Here is a 14,204-nt window from a genome sequence, read left to right as displayed (position 1 = left end):
ACGGTATCCGTGGGCATCTTAATTTATTCTCAAGTTCAAGAAATAATTGCGGGAGTCTATTATGTGTCTCTCCTAAAGTTGGACCAACGAAAATGGTTAATAACGTGCTGGCTTTACTGAATTCAGATTCATTTCAGCTTTACTTAATTACCAGTAGCAGTGCTTCCTTGTTAAAGCATGCTCCATTAATGACCCAAAAAGCCAAAGCAATGGACGTCTTTGAATCTTTCTTTGCCCTTTATGAAGTCCGCCGGTGGCTAGCAATTTCAGGTGGCCCTCGAGATTTGACATATACGCTCTTGGACAAATCTTTAGGACTTTTCCAACAATGCGTAGGTCCAGATGGTACAGGAGTTTACTCCTTCTCTTGTAACATTGAGTTCAAGTTTTTTAATTTTGAGATAGACTAGTCAAGTTGCGTGAAAATTGTCCCGAACACCACCGGACACACTATACCCAAAATTTTGCTCTTGGGTACTTATTAACAAACCATTAAGAAAATTTTACAGTATTCCATGTAGTGACTATTGCTAGGTTATGCTTGACCAATGCCTCGAAAATTGAATTGTTTATCATAAAATGTACTTAATAAATGCCCTAGTCGTATTTGTTAATAGAACTTCAATCTTTATTTTTTTGGATTGGTTTTATTACTTTTGTAGTTCGGTAAACTCTTTCGCTACATGAAAATTCCCAAAAAAACCAAATGACTTTTTATGTGCTTCAGTCCTTCGTTTTGCTCCTTATACTTCAAAAGTGAGAACATCCTCTATTCCAACATCAATCAAATATACTCCACGTGATGGTAGGGTGATATCTGTCTCGTAATGTCTGAGCTTTTTGTTTTTCTTTTTTGGTCATAATCTTAATGTCTAAGTTTACTTGAAAGGTAATATGCGCTATTCCCTTCCCTAAGGTGACGTTCAAATTTGATGAATGGAAGAAGTCAAAATGACATATCTATATAATGGAAATAGAACATATTGAACATAGCAATGCGATGGCTATTCTCTAATTGAGTTTGCAGGATGGATCCTGCCAATAGTTATTATTCACCATTTGCATAAAACTTATCCTCTTAAATATTAAAGGTCAGATCATGAGGGTTCACAAAAGGAAGCATCATGGAAAACAAAGGAAAAGAAACTATAAAAAGCCTAGCATTGTGCTTCCCTCCTCAAAAACAGTCTCTCTTCTCACTTCACCCTTGGCTCTCTCATCTCTTAACTACTCTCGTTTCAATGCCCAAAAACATCAATCATGTCCTCCAGATCTCTTCCACCATCACTAGAGAAATGCATCGTTGTACGTCCGTGCCGCACGCTCTCTTTGCATGCGAGCTTATTCATGCCCAAAGCAGAGCACAGAGAGTTTATTATCTCTCTTCACGAGAGTTTATTGTCTCTCTTCACATTCTCGAAGGATAAAAAATAAAAATAAAACTCAAATGGATTGATGATTGTACCTTAGGAAACGCAGGTGGGATTTGGTGGGACTTGTCAGGATTGCCTGAGGATAAAATATTGGCGATAAAATATTAGGTGGAGTTCGGACTATCATATGTGTCCATTCACCGGACGACACGTGTCGCCAGTTCTTTCCTTGGTAAAGAAAATGTTCAACTCTCTCCTCTGCCGGGCCCCACCAGAAAACTTTCCCTCCCCGTCAATTTGAAGAATTTCTCTCTAAGCCCCACGATAGACACTCCTCTCCCACGGTAAATTTGAACGGAGCACGAGACTTTCTCTCTCTCCCCATTTTTTCGTTTGACTCTCACCTGGCTGCTCTCCCCTTCGCTCTCTTTGATGGATGACGGAGCCCGCCGTCCGACGAACCGCGCCGCCGCCACCGCTTCCGCATCCGCCTCATCGGCTGCCGTTGCATCCTATGCATGTTAGATATGGATTGTGTTAACACGAATATTACCAGTCTATAGAGTTTACAAATTAAAGTGAGGAGGAATATATATGGTAAGATTTTCAATAATTGTTTGAGTTCAATTTCTACTGATGTTGAGCAATCATCTACTTATGGTGTGTTTATTTCATGGAAAACGTAATGTTTTTGAAAAATGTTTTTCGGGAAACCATTTTCCCAGGAAACGGTTAGTTTTCTTTTGTTTGGTGATATGTGACTGAAAATATTTTCGGGTGTTTGGGTTGCATTTAAAAAATGATTGAAGGTGTAGAAGACGCCGACGAAGAGGAAGAGGAGGGAGCGAAGCCAACACGCAGGAGGGGCTAGGGTTGGAGGAGGTGGCGGTGACGAAAAGGAGGGGGCGAAGGAGAAGGAGAGAGGGGAGGAGGAGTTAGGGTTTATGTTCACAGGCCAAAAAAGAAAAAAGAAAATAAGAAAAAAAAAGAAAGAAGAAAGAAAAGAAAATATATAATAATAACAAATTCAAAATTTTTATTAGAAAATAAATTTTCGTTAAGCAAAAACCTTAAAATATTTTGGAAAACGTTTTCGATTTTCAAAAGGAAAATCGTTTTCCTGAATTTAAGCTTTAAAAGGAAAACATTTTCCGTTAACTAAGAAAACATTTTTCCGTTGACTCATTTTCTTAAATGAACCAAACACTGGAAAATGAGGAAAACGTTTTTCTGGAAATTGTTTTTCGCAAAACAAACACACCCTTATTATTGTTTTACTTTTAGGAATTTAAGAGCTCAAAACTTGGGATTCATAAGCTTTACAAGTCATGAACTCTTAGGCAAATTTTGTTGTAAAGTATAAACTTGTCTAATTTACTTTACTTGATGAGTTTGTTCCACCTACCTAAATTTGGTTTGGTCTAATTTTTTGGACTTGTGTCGTTGAGATGGTGTGGAGCTCATGTGATTAACTTGATGGCCGTTGTGGCTTTTGACTTATAATTTGTTGTACTTTCTTTCACTTTCAACATTATGTTTTGATTTCTAGTTGTTGTAGCTTCCGGATTCTTGTGTATTACTCAATATGAAGAGTACTCACAACGGGGTTTAGAAAACGATATTATTATTGGTGAAACCGACTCCATGGATCCATCGAGAACTGGACTGTTTATGCAACTAATGGATGGTTCCCAATTTCAATTTTTCGGAACCGGCCCTTAATGGGTGGTTCCCAATCTAGGCAGGGAATCGCCCACCCAAACGATACACACCCCTAATGGACGGAGAAGGAAGATTAGAGAGAAATCACAGGAATTCAATTTTAATTTTTTTATCTGCCTGCCAGGTTATGGACACGTGTCAAATTTTTGTTGCCTTTTAGTATAAAAGTATATGCCACGTCAGCCCATGACGTGGTGATATCTAATCAATGAGTACTTTCTCATCTTCTTATCTGATTACGTCGTATCTTCGACTAAATTTCCAATGATAAATCAATCAAAAGGAAGTCCGTCTATTATTGATTCTTGAACTCTTGGCCAAATGATATAGAAGTTAATCATCTGCTCGGAAAGACATCTGGTATCTAACTAACTAATTATTGTTTATTAAGAAAAGTAATTAAGAAAACTTTTCTGAGTTTAGTTTACTGGATGCTTTTGCTAAGAAACTTGCCGCACTACATCGCGAGTTTCACTCATACTATATCTTTCTTCCATGAGTTTTCTCTGGTGATTTCCTGTAAGTTTAACTTGTAATCTTGACCTGTTGAACATTTAAATCTGGTCAATATTGTCTGATATAAAGGGTCCAAGTCGTTTATTGGAGCGTTTATCCGCTTTCATTGTATGTGCTTACCGGCTGCTCGGTTTGTCAATGAACTCCGAACTCGACATGATTTTTTTTTTCAACAGGCATGGACAGAGGCACCATCTCTGCCTAGTGCCCATATATTTATGCTCCTTAGATTACCGAAACTGAAATTCGCAATCGTGACCTTGGGGGAACATGGATGCCTGATGCTGGAGAGGTCATCAGAAGGTAAGTTTGGGACTCCGGCCATTACTTTTTGGCCCCCTTATGCGAGAATGCCTTCAACTGATGCTTACTTGTAACTGTATTTCCAGCAGAGAACCCTCTGATGGGAGAAGAAGATGCCGATAGCCTAGTGCGTTCTTTGGAGCAAAAGAAGGATGCTAGTGAAGCCAGACCAGCGTGCATTCCATCAGTAATGTGCTTCTCTAGTCGATGTCAAAGAAGCTTGCTTCCTGTGTTATTATTGTGTTTCTGGCCAGTTACAGATGCTAGAACAACATTCCGTAAATTGCAACTATCACCATCTACTGATAATAATTTTGGGATCGTGGAAAGACGCTAAGTAAAAAAATGGATCAAGAAATTGAACCTACCAATCAATTGCACAACCAATCGGGAAAAAGCTGCCTCCAACTGAATCTCTTTCTCAAACCTGTTGCCAGATGTCTTCTTAACTCTACTATTGAAAATGCTGGTTATACTTTTCCTCTAGCCATTGTCCACTTCACTTCTCTATGCTTATAAGCAAACTAGTCCAGGAAATGCAGCCAGATTTGGTCCAACGCTTCTATGCTAATGATTTCAGAATACACTATGAACTCTCTTCTTACTTCCCAAAAGCTAGTTATCGAGATGGGAGAGCCCAAGGCCGGATAAACCACACATCAGTACACCTTGTAATTAGGATCATAAACATATGATGTTCAAACACGATCTGAGTAGTCTCGGGCGGTAGTTGCCTTGCACAAACCACCTTCCTCCATCATCACCGAATGAAGCCGTGTTTCAATTTAGTACTACGGTACAATCAATAGAGAAGTTTTCCCCATTTTCTGCTTTGTCCCAATCAGTTCATTTGTTAGGTGTAACTGGGGGATTATATTTTCGCAATTTCAGCGTTGTGTGTGAACATGCCCACGAAAAATATGCTTCGATTTGCTGCCGCGGTGGTAAGTAGACTTTCTTCCTTTGAAGTGATGAAGTGACGAGAGAATTACAGTTGCTACCTAAAAAGAGTGTCTAAACTTAATTAATCAGATTTAAGATAGGAATACCACATAAATTTGTCATTTTAGGGTGCGCATGGATTTGTTTCTGTTCTTTTTTGTTCACAGGAACGAAACAAAAAAGTGTTTCTCTGTTCGGGAGCAGTTTTGAACAAAAGAACACGTTTGGTAACGTTTGGTCCGGGAATAAAAAATGAACGAAACACGTTTGGTAAATTTTATTATTTTTTTGTTTCTTTTAATTTTTTAAACATTTTTTATTTTTTTTAGTCTCTTCTGAGTTGTTCTTTTTGCATCGCGTGGTTTTTCAACTCTAGGCGGCTGCCGGGTGCAAGGAATTGGGGGCTAGAACTGGTCTTCCCTACCGGGTTGATCCACGTTTGGCTTCGTATTTAGGCCAGACTGGCAATTTTTCGAAATCAAATGGAGAATCTTCTGAGTGACGGTCACATACGGTATGCTGACATGGTATCAATATGTGGTTGAATGTCTGTGTTCGAAGAAGAAGATGCAACCAATGTAGACACTTCTGGACATCGGGCGACAGTGCACTGTAAGTCCTACATGTTATTTATGGAATGCAATCGAGTTCTGAACTTCTAGACTGGTATAATCAGGCCCTAAACTTTTAGCATAAGGTGTAATTTAAAATCTTAAACCTTTCAAATGTAATTAAGTCCTCAGTTTTTACTAAAAGGTAATCAGGTCCTAAACTTATAGTGAAAAATGCATTGGAAAGCTTCTAAAGGCAAAATTGAAATTTGATTAAATCAATTGAAAGATTTGTGCCTGCTATATGATTAACTAAGTCTATACGTATTTGCTAATCTTCCATCAGCGTAATTTATCTGCCTATCAGTTATTGAAGATTGCTATGTGTAAGTGTACCCATTGTAGAGTGTACTGACGAACCCCGAAAACATTTTTTTTCCGACGATGTTCCACCTTGTTGATGTATGTGAAGTCCATATGGATTTGATCCCAAGTTACACCTAGAGATCTTGGGATTTGTATGTTACTAAGTCGTCTAGGTAGTCATCATATAATATGATGCATGCTCGCACTTCATGTCAAGCAAATGACATTTTATAACAAAAACTAATTTATGGTAAATTTATCGCAAATATACTAATCTGAGTTTTTTTGTGTAAATTTATCACATGTACTAATTTGAGATTATTTATGATTAATAAATTAGTTTAAGGTAAATTTGTTAAAGACTTTTTATGATATCAATGCAAAGGAATAATGCCATGCATGGTCGATAGTGGGGTATTAGAGCTTTCCCCTAAATCTTCGGGACATTTATTGACCAGTCTCATCATTATTGCCTCACCGGATACCCACTTCATTGATTTGGTCGGCACAAAAGAAAGACTTCCCACTCGACGCTCGACGCTCGTCTTTGCCACCTGCGAGTGGCCAATAAATTGAACGTTTTGAGGAAGACGAGACGTATAATCAAAGTAATCTGGGGTCAAATGCGCCGAGTACTTAGCTCGAAAAGTCACAGGAAAAGAAACAAAAGGACATCTATGGATCTTTCTTTTACGGTCTATAAAGTTCGTAAGTGGGTGGAAATTTCCCACTCCTCGATATTGACACCCACACCGTTGGAATAATCTGTTATGGTCTAGATAATATGGGAATTTGCATAAGTTCGAGCCTTACGAGGAGCCCTTCAAGAGTAATATCGCAAATGCACCAAGCTGATATGGAAGTGTGTCCTTAAAATCGCCTCCGAAGATCAATCATTTTAGGTGTGCCAAAGTCACTCCGGACGTCACTTAATCTAATAAACACAAAATGAGATTTTTAGGATTTTGTTAAAGAGTGCCCTATCAATACTTGTTAGCAAACCTTTTAAGGAAAATTTATAGTATCTGATGTACCGATTGATCCTGTATTATGTGCAATCAATGCCTTCAAATAAGATGAGACACTTGGTAACAAAAATTCAAACTTTATTATGGATTGATTTCAACTGCTTTTGTATGGATCAATAAGATGAGACACTCGTCAAATAAGGCGGGCTCTTTATTTTTTTTTTTGGTAAAGATAATAAATATATAAATAAAGCTAAGGCAATATACAAAAGATTGGCACCGAAAACCTACACTCAATCCTCATAAGGAGACAAAGTGTGGGAGAAGGCGGGCTCTTTATTGATCTCGAGTGAATACGCTAGAAAACCCCAAGAGAGCCTATTGACTTTTCATGTCCTTTGTTCCTTCATTTTGATTCTCTTTCATCCAAAGTGAGCGACCACGCGGTGTCAGGGGGACTTTTGTGTCCTAACGGGACTACTGTCCGAGCCTACTTGAAAGGAACCGTGTGCTATTCCCTTTCCCAAAGCGACGACCAATTCGATGGATGGAAGAAGTTACAATGGCTTATCCATTTGATGGGAACAGAACAGAGTGAGAGTGGCAAAAATCCTGCTAATAGCTTTCTGAGGACCATCTTTTTATTTAGTTTATCAGAATTACTCTGTTCATTCCGTTGTCCTATTGGTTACTAATATTCAACTATAATTGATGAGTCTAATCTAACATCAATTCATTTTAAATTAAATTAATTATAGGAATGCAATTTCATTTTTGAAAATGAAAATTAAATTTATTCATAAGTGCATGGAATATATATTCTTTGGCCCCTTTCAAGGAATTCATATTCTTGTTTTTGACAGATTAGACACACTAGAGAAGGCTATTAGTTGGCAACCCTTTTCGGTGATATCATAAGAGCCCCACACCTACTATAGAGTATAGAGTATTTGATCTGAGCTATAATAATAAACTTGAAGGTTTGAAAGTGATGAGCCCATCATTGTAACCCTAGCAAGATACTTGCAATTGGAAAGCCGCTTCATTCGATGCATCGTACAGCTCTGCAACGTTGCACCAATCGTTGGAGATTCAGCAAAAGAATTGCCTATTTTGAATTAATTGGGAACCTAAATGTGATTGGTCCAATCGTAATAATGTCATAAATCAATAACAAGTTCGATTCTCTCTTTCTTTAATGAATCCAATAGCATTTCACGTGCTTAGCTACTCATTGCATTTATTAGACCTTAAATGCAGTACCTTTATCAACTTCTGACTAGAATGACATCAACTTTGTTGACTAGTAATCACGATCATGATTTCCCACTCTAGAATATTTGCGTATAAAAAAGTCTAGCATTTTGCTTCCCTCCCACGGCAGTCTCTCTTTAGCTCTTGGCTCTCCCATCTTTTGGCTATTCTTGTTTCAACTCAATCATCATGATGTCCTCCACATCTCTTCCTCCATCGCCTGAGCAATGCCTCGTTGTACGTCTGTGTCACACACTCTATTTGCATTCCACGTCCAAGCAGGGCACAAAAAGTTCATTACCTCTCTTCACATTCTTGAAGAAAAGACACAAAAAGAACTTCCTCAAATGTGATTGATCTCTGTGTTTGGAAACACAGGTGGGATTCGGCGGGATTTGTCTGGATGACCTGGCTGTTCTGCCCGCTTTACCCGTTCCTGGTGACACAACTCATTGCAGGAGCGTGGAAGTACGTCATTTTCCTTGGCTGTGATTTTTCTTTTTAAATTTGTTTTTTTGCCTTCCCCAGGTACGGTATTTTCTTAAGTACGTGAGCTGACGGATTGTCGCAGGGAAGATTGTTCTCGAAAATGGTTATAACAGCAGCGTTAGCGTCCTTGTCCCAAGATAAGATATCAGCAGGAGGAAATCTGTTCTCGTGTTCTTCGCTTATCGCCGTTTATGTTAATTAGTTTTGATCATTCCGACCAGTTCTCATACATGTTGATGCCATTTCAGAGACGCGTCCACCAAAAATGATGCTTTTAGACAATTAGATTTCTGAAGTAACCTTTAAATCTATTATCTACTGTTAGGTTCAAGGAATTGGGGAAGCAGCGAATGCTTTGACTTGTTTGGCTCGTCTGGGTGTGAGAGCGAGGCTTATATCTAAGGTTACTGGCTGGCATATCTGTCAATTCTTCTATAAATTTTCCATTTTGATCTAGTCATATGTCTGACTGCTACCTTATGGGACCGCTTTTGGATTTTTAGCTAAACATTTTCTGCATGCTTTGTGAAATTAACTAGATTGCTGATGACATCCCCGGTAAGAGAATACTGGCGGAGCTAACGGCTGAAGGTGTAGATACCTCTTTTCTCGTGGTAAGATTTAGATTGATAGCTTGCTATTTAAGGGAGCATCTTCAAGTAATCATCTGCATATGCTTGCCAAAAAGATTAGGTCGTGCATCAAGCTGGAGCAGATTATCTATAGCTCAAATCCGTTTCTCGGCCAGCATCCTATCCAAAAATTTCTGATTTTACTCAGTTAGAGATCATTTTCCTCTACGGGGGAACAAACGCTTTCTTCTCAGCAGCTTTAAGGTTTTTATTCAAGTACTGATCTGCAGTTGCTTCTATGTGGACTTCAGCTAAAAACAACGATGTCCTTTCGAAACTAATATTGGCGTCTATATTTTTTAATTAGAAATATGCAATTCTTGTCGTTCTTCACCTACACCTAATCACTGTTTTCATGGAAGAGCATTGAGTGGTTTTTTCTCCCCAAATTTTTTTTTTTCCTCCAGGTTGCCAAGGATGGACAAACGCCATCTTCCTTTGTTATGGTCGACCAATCAACGTGAGAACATTTCCCCTCTTAATTTGACCAGAATTTATGTAGTTTTGTAAGCCTGTTTGAGCATTTAAACTGCACTACCCTAGCATCTTTTGTATTAGCATTCACTTAGAGATGTCGAGAATGGGGATATAGGTTTTCAGTGGCAAAATTAGTATATGATAAATGCTTCTTTCACGTTCCTAATTCTGGTTCGTTCAATCTTCAGTACCCTTTGCTTAGCTTTGGTTCATCTTTTCCTCGGAGGGAAGTCATTTATTTGTCATTTTAAAGAACTCAAGGATCAGGTGCACTATAAAATTATTTGAAAATGTTGATGGACTATGACACGGATTACGATTTCTCGCTGCAATCACTATGTTCAAATTGTGAAAAAGAGACAGAAGTTAGGATATCTCTTGGGGTAACATGGCAAGCGTCCTGTTGTATTACTTCGTACTGTATATTTTCCCTGTTGCATATCTTTTCCCCTCAACACAAGACGCTAACATAATGGCCGGCATTCACACATGGCTATCAACTTTGATGAGACTTTCAGGAGAGCGCGTTCTAGCATTTTTACACCAGCATTTCTTGTCATGGAACCGGCTGACATTTCCCAGATGAATTTAAAATCTGCACTCGAAGGAGCAAGGTTTGTCTACTTTGATGCAAGACACACAGATACTGCAATAGTAATTGCCCAAGAGGTATAGTCATCTTATTTGCTTCTATTTTTTTTGGTGCTTGCTGGATGAGATGCAGAAGATTAGGGACTTTCTCTCACATGAAATGTTTGGGAAATATTCTATGACACTCATATTCCAAGGCTACATCTCATCTGTCAATGCAGGCAGCTGGGCAAAATATGCCCATTCTCCTTCATGCAGAAAAGAAAAGGCCGGAATTGGTCGATCTTCTTCAGTTGTCGGATTATGCCGTATGTTCAGCTGAATTTCCACAGGTAAACCAACTATAGGGAAGTCCTGTCTATGGTTGATTCTTGAACTCTTGGCCAGATGATAAAGGCGCTTCTCATCTGCTAGGAAAAAAAATTGATATCTGGCTATGAAATTATTGTTTATTGAGGAAACTTTGCCGAGTTGAGTTTACCAGATGCTTTTTTCTAAGAAACTTGTCACCTGACGTCGCATGTATCGCTCATAATATATCAATATTCCACTAGTTTGCTCCGATGCTTTGTTATAAGTTAACCCTTGACACGCTGAACATCTACATTTGGTCAACATTGTCAGATATAAAGGGTTCGAGCCATTTATTGAAGCCTATGTCTGTTTCGCTTATGTGCTTACTGGCTGTTCATTTTGTCAATGAGCTCTCAATGCAACATGATTGCTATGTACCACAGGCTTGGACAGATGCACCATCTATGCCCAGTGCCCTTATATCCATGCTTCTTGAATTTCCAAAACTGAAATTTGCAACCGTGACTTTGGGCGAACATGGGTGCCTAATGCTGGAGAGATCATCAGATGGTAAGTTGGGGACTCCCCCTCTCACTTTGCTTTCCCCCTTATAAAAGATTGCCTTCAACTAATGCCTACTTTTTAACTTTATGCACAGCAGAGAATTCTCTGATGGGAGAAGAAGATGCTGATAGCTTATTGCATTCTTTGGAGCAAAAAAAAGATGATAGGGTGGCCACACCAATGTGCATTCCATCAGTAATGTGCTTCTCTAATTGACGTCAAAAAATCATGCTCGTTTGTGTTATTATGGTGTTTAAGGCCAGTTAGAGATGCTAGAGCAGCTTTCTGTGCTGAATTTCAACAATTACCAATTTCTATCTACTGATAATAATTTTTAGATAATAGTAAGTCGCTTAGTTAAAAACTGGATCATGAGACTGAACCTATCAACCAATTGTATAATTGAATGCGAAAAAGTGGCCTCCCATTGCATTGAACTGAATCTGTTTTTTGAATTTGTTTCCAAATATCTTGTTAACTCTACTCTTGAAAATGCTGGTTATACTTTTCCTCTAGCCAGTCCCGGTTTGCAGTTGTTCAGAATGAGCAGATCCTTGTCAATGCCCTATGCTTATAAGCAAAGCAATCTTAGGAAAGGCAGCCTGATTCAGTCGATTACTTCTATGCTAATGAATTTAAAATCCATTATGAACTCTCATCTTACTTCCAAAAAGCTAGTACTGAGGTGGATGAGCCCTAGGCCATATGAACCACACATCAATTTCCCATAATATCGATGAAGGATCCAAGTTGCATACCTTGCAATGCAAATCATAGCATATGATTTTAAAACACAATATAAGCAGTCTTCGAATGGTAGTTGCCTTACACAATCCACCCTCTCATGATCCCCGGATGGAAGGTGGGCTTCCATTTACTACTACAGTACAACCAGCAAAGAAATCTCTTCATTTTCTGTTTTGTCCTGATTACATCCTTCATTAGGTGTAGTCGGGGGAGAAAAATATTTTGGCAGATTCGGGGGCTTCATATCGGTTGTTGCTCAAAGGCAGCTCGGCAGTTTCTGATAGTTTATAGTACTTTCCGTTTTAGAAGCACATGACACTGATAAATTATTGTTCTAGCTTGGAAATGCATGACATTGTCTGGTTTGCAACGTTTTCATTGAAACACAAATTAACGACTACTTGTTTCCCTGTCAGGAAGTGGTGAAACTGAAAGCAAACGGAATTGGGACATTGACGGGGAGATTGTTCGTGTGTACTGCCGAAAGGATACCGCCATCAGAACTAGTCGACACAACTGTGGCCGGCGATGCTTTCATCGGAGCTATTCTTTACGGTAGGCTTAGTGTTGGATTTTGGAATCAAGTGTGCGTGTGTGTGTGAGAAATATGGCAAAGAGCCGAGAAATGGACAAGTGACAAGATAGGATAGTTCAAGGATAAAGAACTTAGGATATAATTTATCTAATTGATGGAAATGGGTAGTACAAGATATTTTGGTAATGAAGGAGTATTTCATGGTATAGAAACTATCTAAGCTCTACTCCTCCACACATAGTGGAGATTTAAACTCTCACGGTGGAAAGTTCACTTCACACACACTCAAATGATGACCTACGAGACTATTTATAGGCAATTACAACCGACATAGTAGTACACAATTTTTTCTTCTTTTCCAAGATAGTTGACCTCAACTTTTGACTAAACCTTTCCTTCTTCAACTTGACATCTTGTTGCCCACGTTCAGGTTTCTTCTTCAGCCTCTTTTCTTGACTTTTACTCAAACTTCTCTTCTTCAATTTTGTAGCCACCGCCATTGAGGATTCTTCTAGTTTGCAAGCTTTATGTTGCTTGGTTCTAATTGGCCATTTTTCTTGATTCTTCTTTCTTCACAGTTAAGCAATAGTAGTTTAGAGAAAATGGATCAGAACTTCCAACACTTAGCCATAAGTCAGAAACTCTTCATTTGTTTGGGCAGTTAATTATGCGTCATTTTCACATCATTACAACAGAACTTGGTTGCTCACTCCATATTTTAACTAACCATTTACCATTACTCACATGCTGTCATGTAATAAATGACAATGTACATCATAATCCTGAAGATCATCATGCAGATATCCCAAATTGTGAAATACAAAGTATGATATGGCGGAGTGAGACACCGCATGACGCTCCACATCAACTTATAAATGTGCTGTTGCATCGATTCTCTCTTATGAAGTCCTTGACGTGCTTTACTTTTGTTCTCGTTCTTGCAGCGCTGTGTATGAACATGACCCCAGAAAATATGCTTCCGTTTGCTGCCACGGTGGTAAGTAGACTTTCTTCCTCTGAATTTGATGAGGCGATGAGAGAATTATGGTAGTTTCCTCGAAAGTGTCTGGACTTAGCTAAATCAGATGAAAGACAGGAACATCGCATGATTTTGTCATATGAATCGCTCATCAATTGTTCTTTTCATTCCACGATTATCCAACTCCAGGCGGCTGCTGCATGCAAGGGATCAGGGGCTAGAACCGGTCTTCCCTACCGGACTGATCCATGTTTGGCTCCATATTTAGACGAACCGGCAATTCTGTGAAATCAAATGCAGAAAGTCTTCCATATAACACCGACATCATGGAGCACGCCAATTATGCATGGAACATTGGCTAATCGAGTTTAGTTTACTAATCGAGTTTTCATGGAGATCAAGTATTGTTTATCTGGTAATTAGTTATGGACTATGTCTAAGTGTACCTGTTGGAGAGCACAATGACGAACGTGGAAAACATTCTTCTCCAACGATGTCCGTCCTTGTTGATGGATATGAAATCCGCATGAATTAGTTCCCAAGTTAAATCTACAGATCTTTGGGATTCGTATATTACTAAGTCGTCTAGTTGGTTGCTATCGAATATGATGACATGCTCATCATTCATCTTTTTTTTTTTTTGGTCGATAAAGCATTTACCATTACTAATTTGTTGCTAAACTACAACTAAGTTCGAGATTGTTACACAATAAAATTGAAAGTGGATAGGGGGGATATAAAACCCAATTCTGAGGAAGGCGGTTGTCTCGATAGGCTTTTGCTACCCAATCAGCAGCCTTGTTAGCTTCTCTAGGCGCATAAGATACTTGGACTCCTTGAAGTTGGGCCAGCAACACTTTGGTATCTTCTATAATTACTTGCACCGTCCATGGGCTCGGAA

General features: G+C 38.8%; 1 protein-coding gene across 2 annotated transcripts; it reads left to right on the top strand.

Annotated features, from left to right (window-relative positions):
• The first annotated feature begins 8,119 nt into the window (after positions 1–8,119).
• On the top strand, positions 8,120–13,893 carry LOC104456575 (ribokinase). 2 transcript variants are annotated; one of them, XM_010071390.3, is made up of 12 exons: positions 8,120–8,232; positions 8,374–8,463; positions 8,810–8,887; positions 9,024–9,098; positions 9,524–9,576; positions 10,112–10,262; positions 10,406–10,516; positions 10,922–11,048; positions 11,140–11,237; positions 12,206–12,344; positions 13,269–13,321; positions 13,493–13,893. In XM_010071390.3, the coding sequence occupies exons 1-12, from the start codon at positions 8,185–8,187 to the stop codon at positions 13,589–13,591; spliced, it is 1,122 nt and encodes a 373-aa protein (XP_010069692.2). In that variant the 5' UTR covers positions 8,120–8,184; the 3' UTR covers positions 13,592–13,893. The 2 variants fall into 2 exon arrangements, with proteins under 2 accessions (XP_010069692.2, XP_039156693.1); XM_039300759.1 differs by having other exon boundaries at positions 11,137–11,237.
• The last annotated feature ends 311 nt before the right edge of the window (positions 13,894–14,204 follow it).

The sequence above is a fragment of the Eucalyptus grandis genome, chromosome 8 (genome assembly GCF_016545825.1).
Source record: "Eucalyptus grandis isolate ANBG69807.140 chromosome 8, ASM1654582v1, whole genome shotgun sequence".
Lineage (NCBI taxonomy): Eukaryota > Viridiplantae > Streptophyta > Magnoliopsida > Myrtales > Myrtaceae > Eucalyptus > Eucalyptus grandis.
This window is presented reverse-complemented; position numbering and strand designations above follow the sequence as displayed.

Excerpts from the sequence above, each read along its gene's own strand:
- LOC104456575 (XM_039300759.1), top strand. The coding sequence starts at position 8,185 with ATGATGTCCTCCACATCTCTTCCTCCATCGCCTGAGCAATGCCTCGTT. Across the intron at positions 8,233-8,373 it reads CGCCTGAGCAATGCCTCGTT|GTGGGATTCGGCGGGATTTG; the intron begins GTACGTCTGTGT and ends TTGGAAACACAG. Across the intron at positions 8,464-8,809 it reads CTCATTGCAGGAGCGTGGAA|GTTCAAGGAATTGGGGAAGC; the intron begins GTACGTCATTTT and ends ATCTACTGTTAG.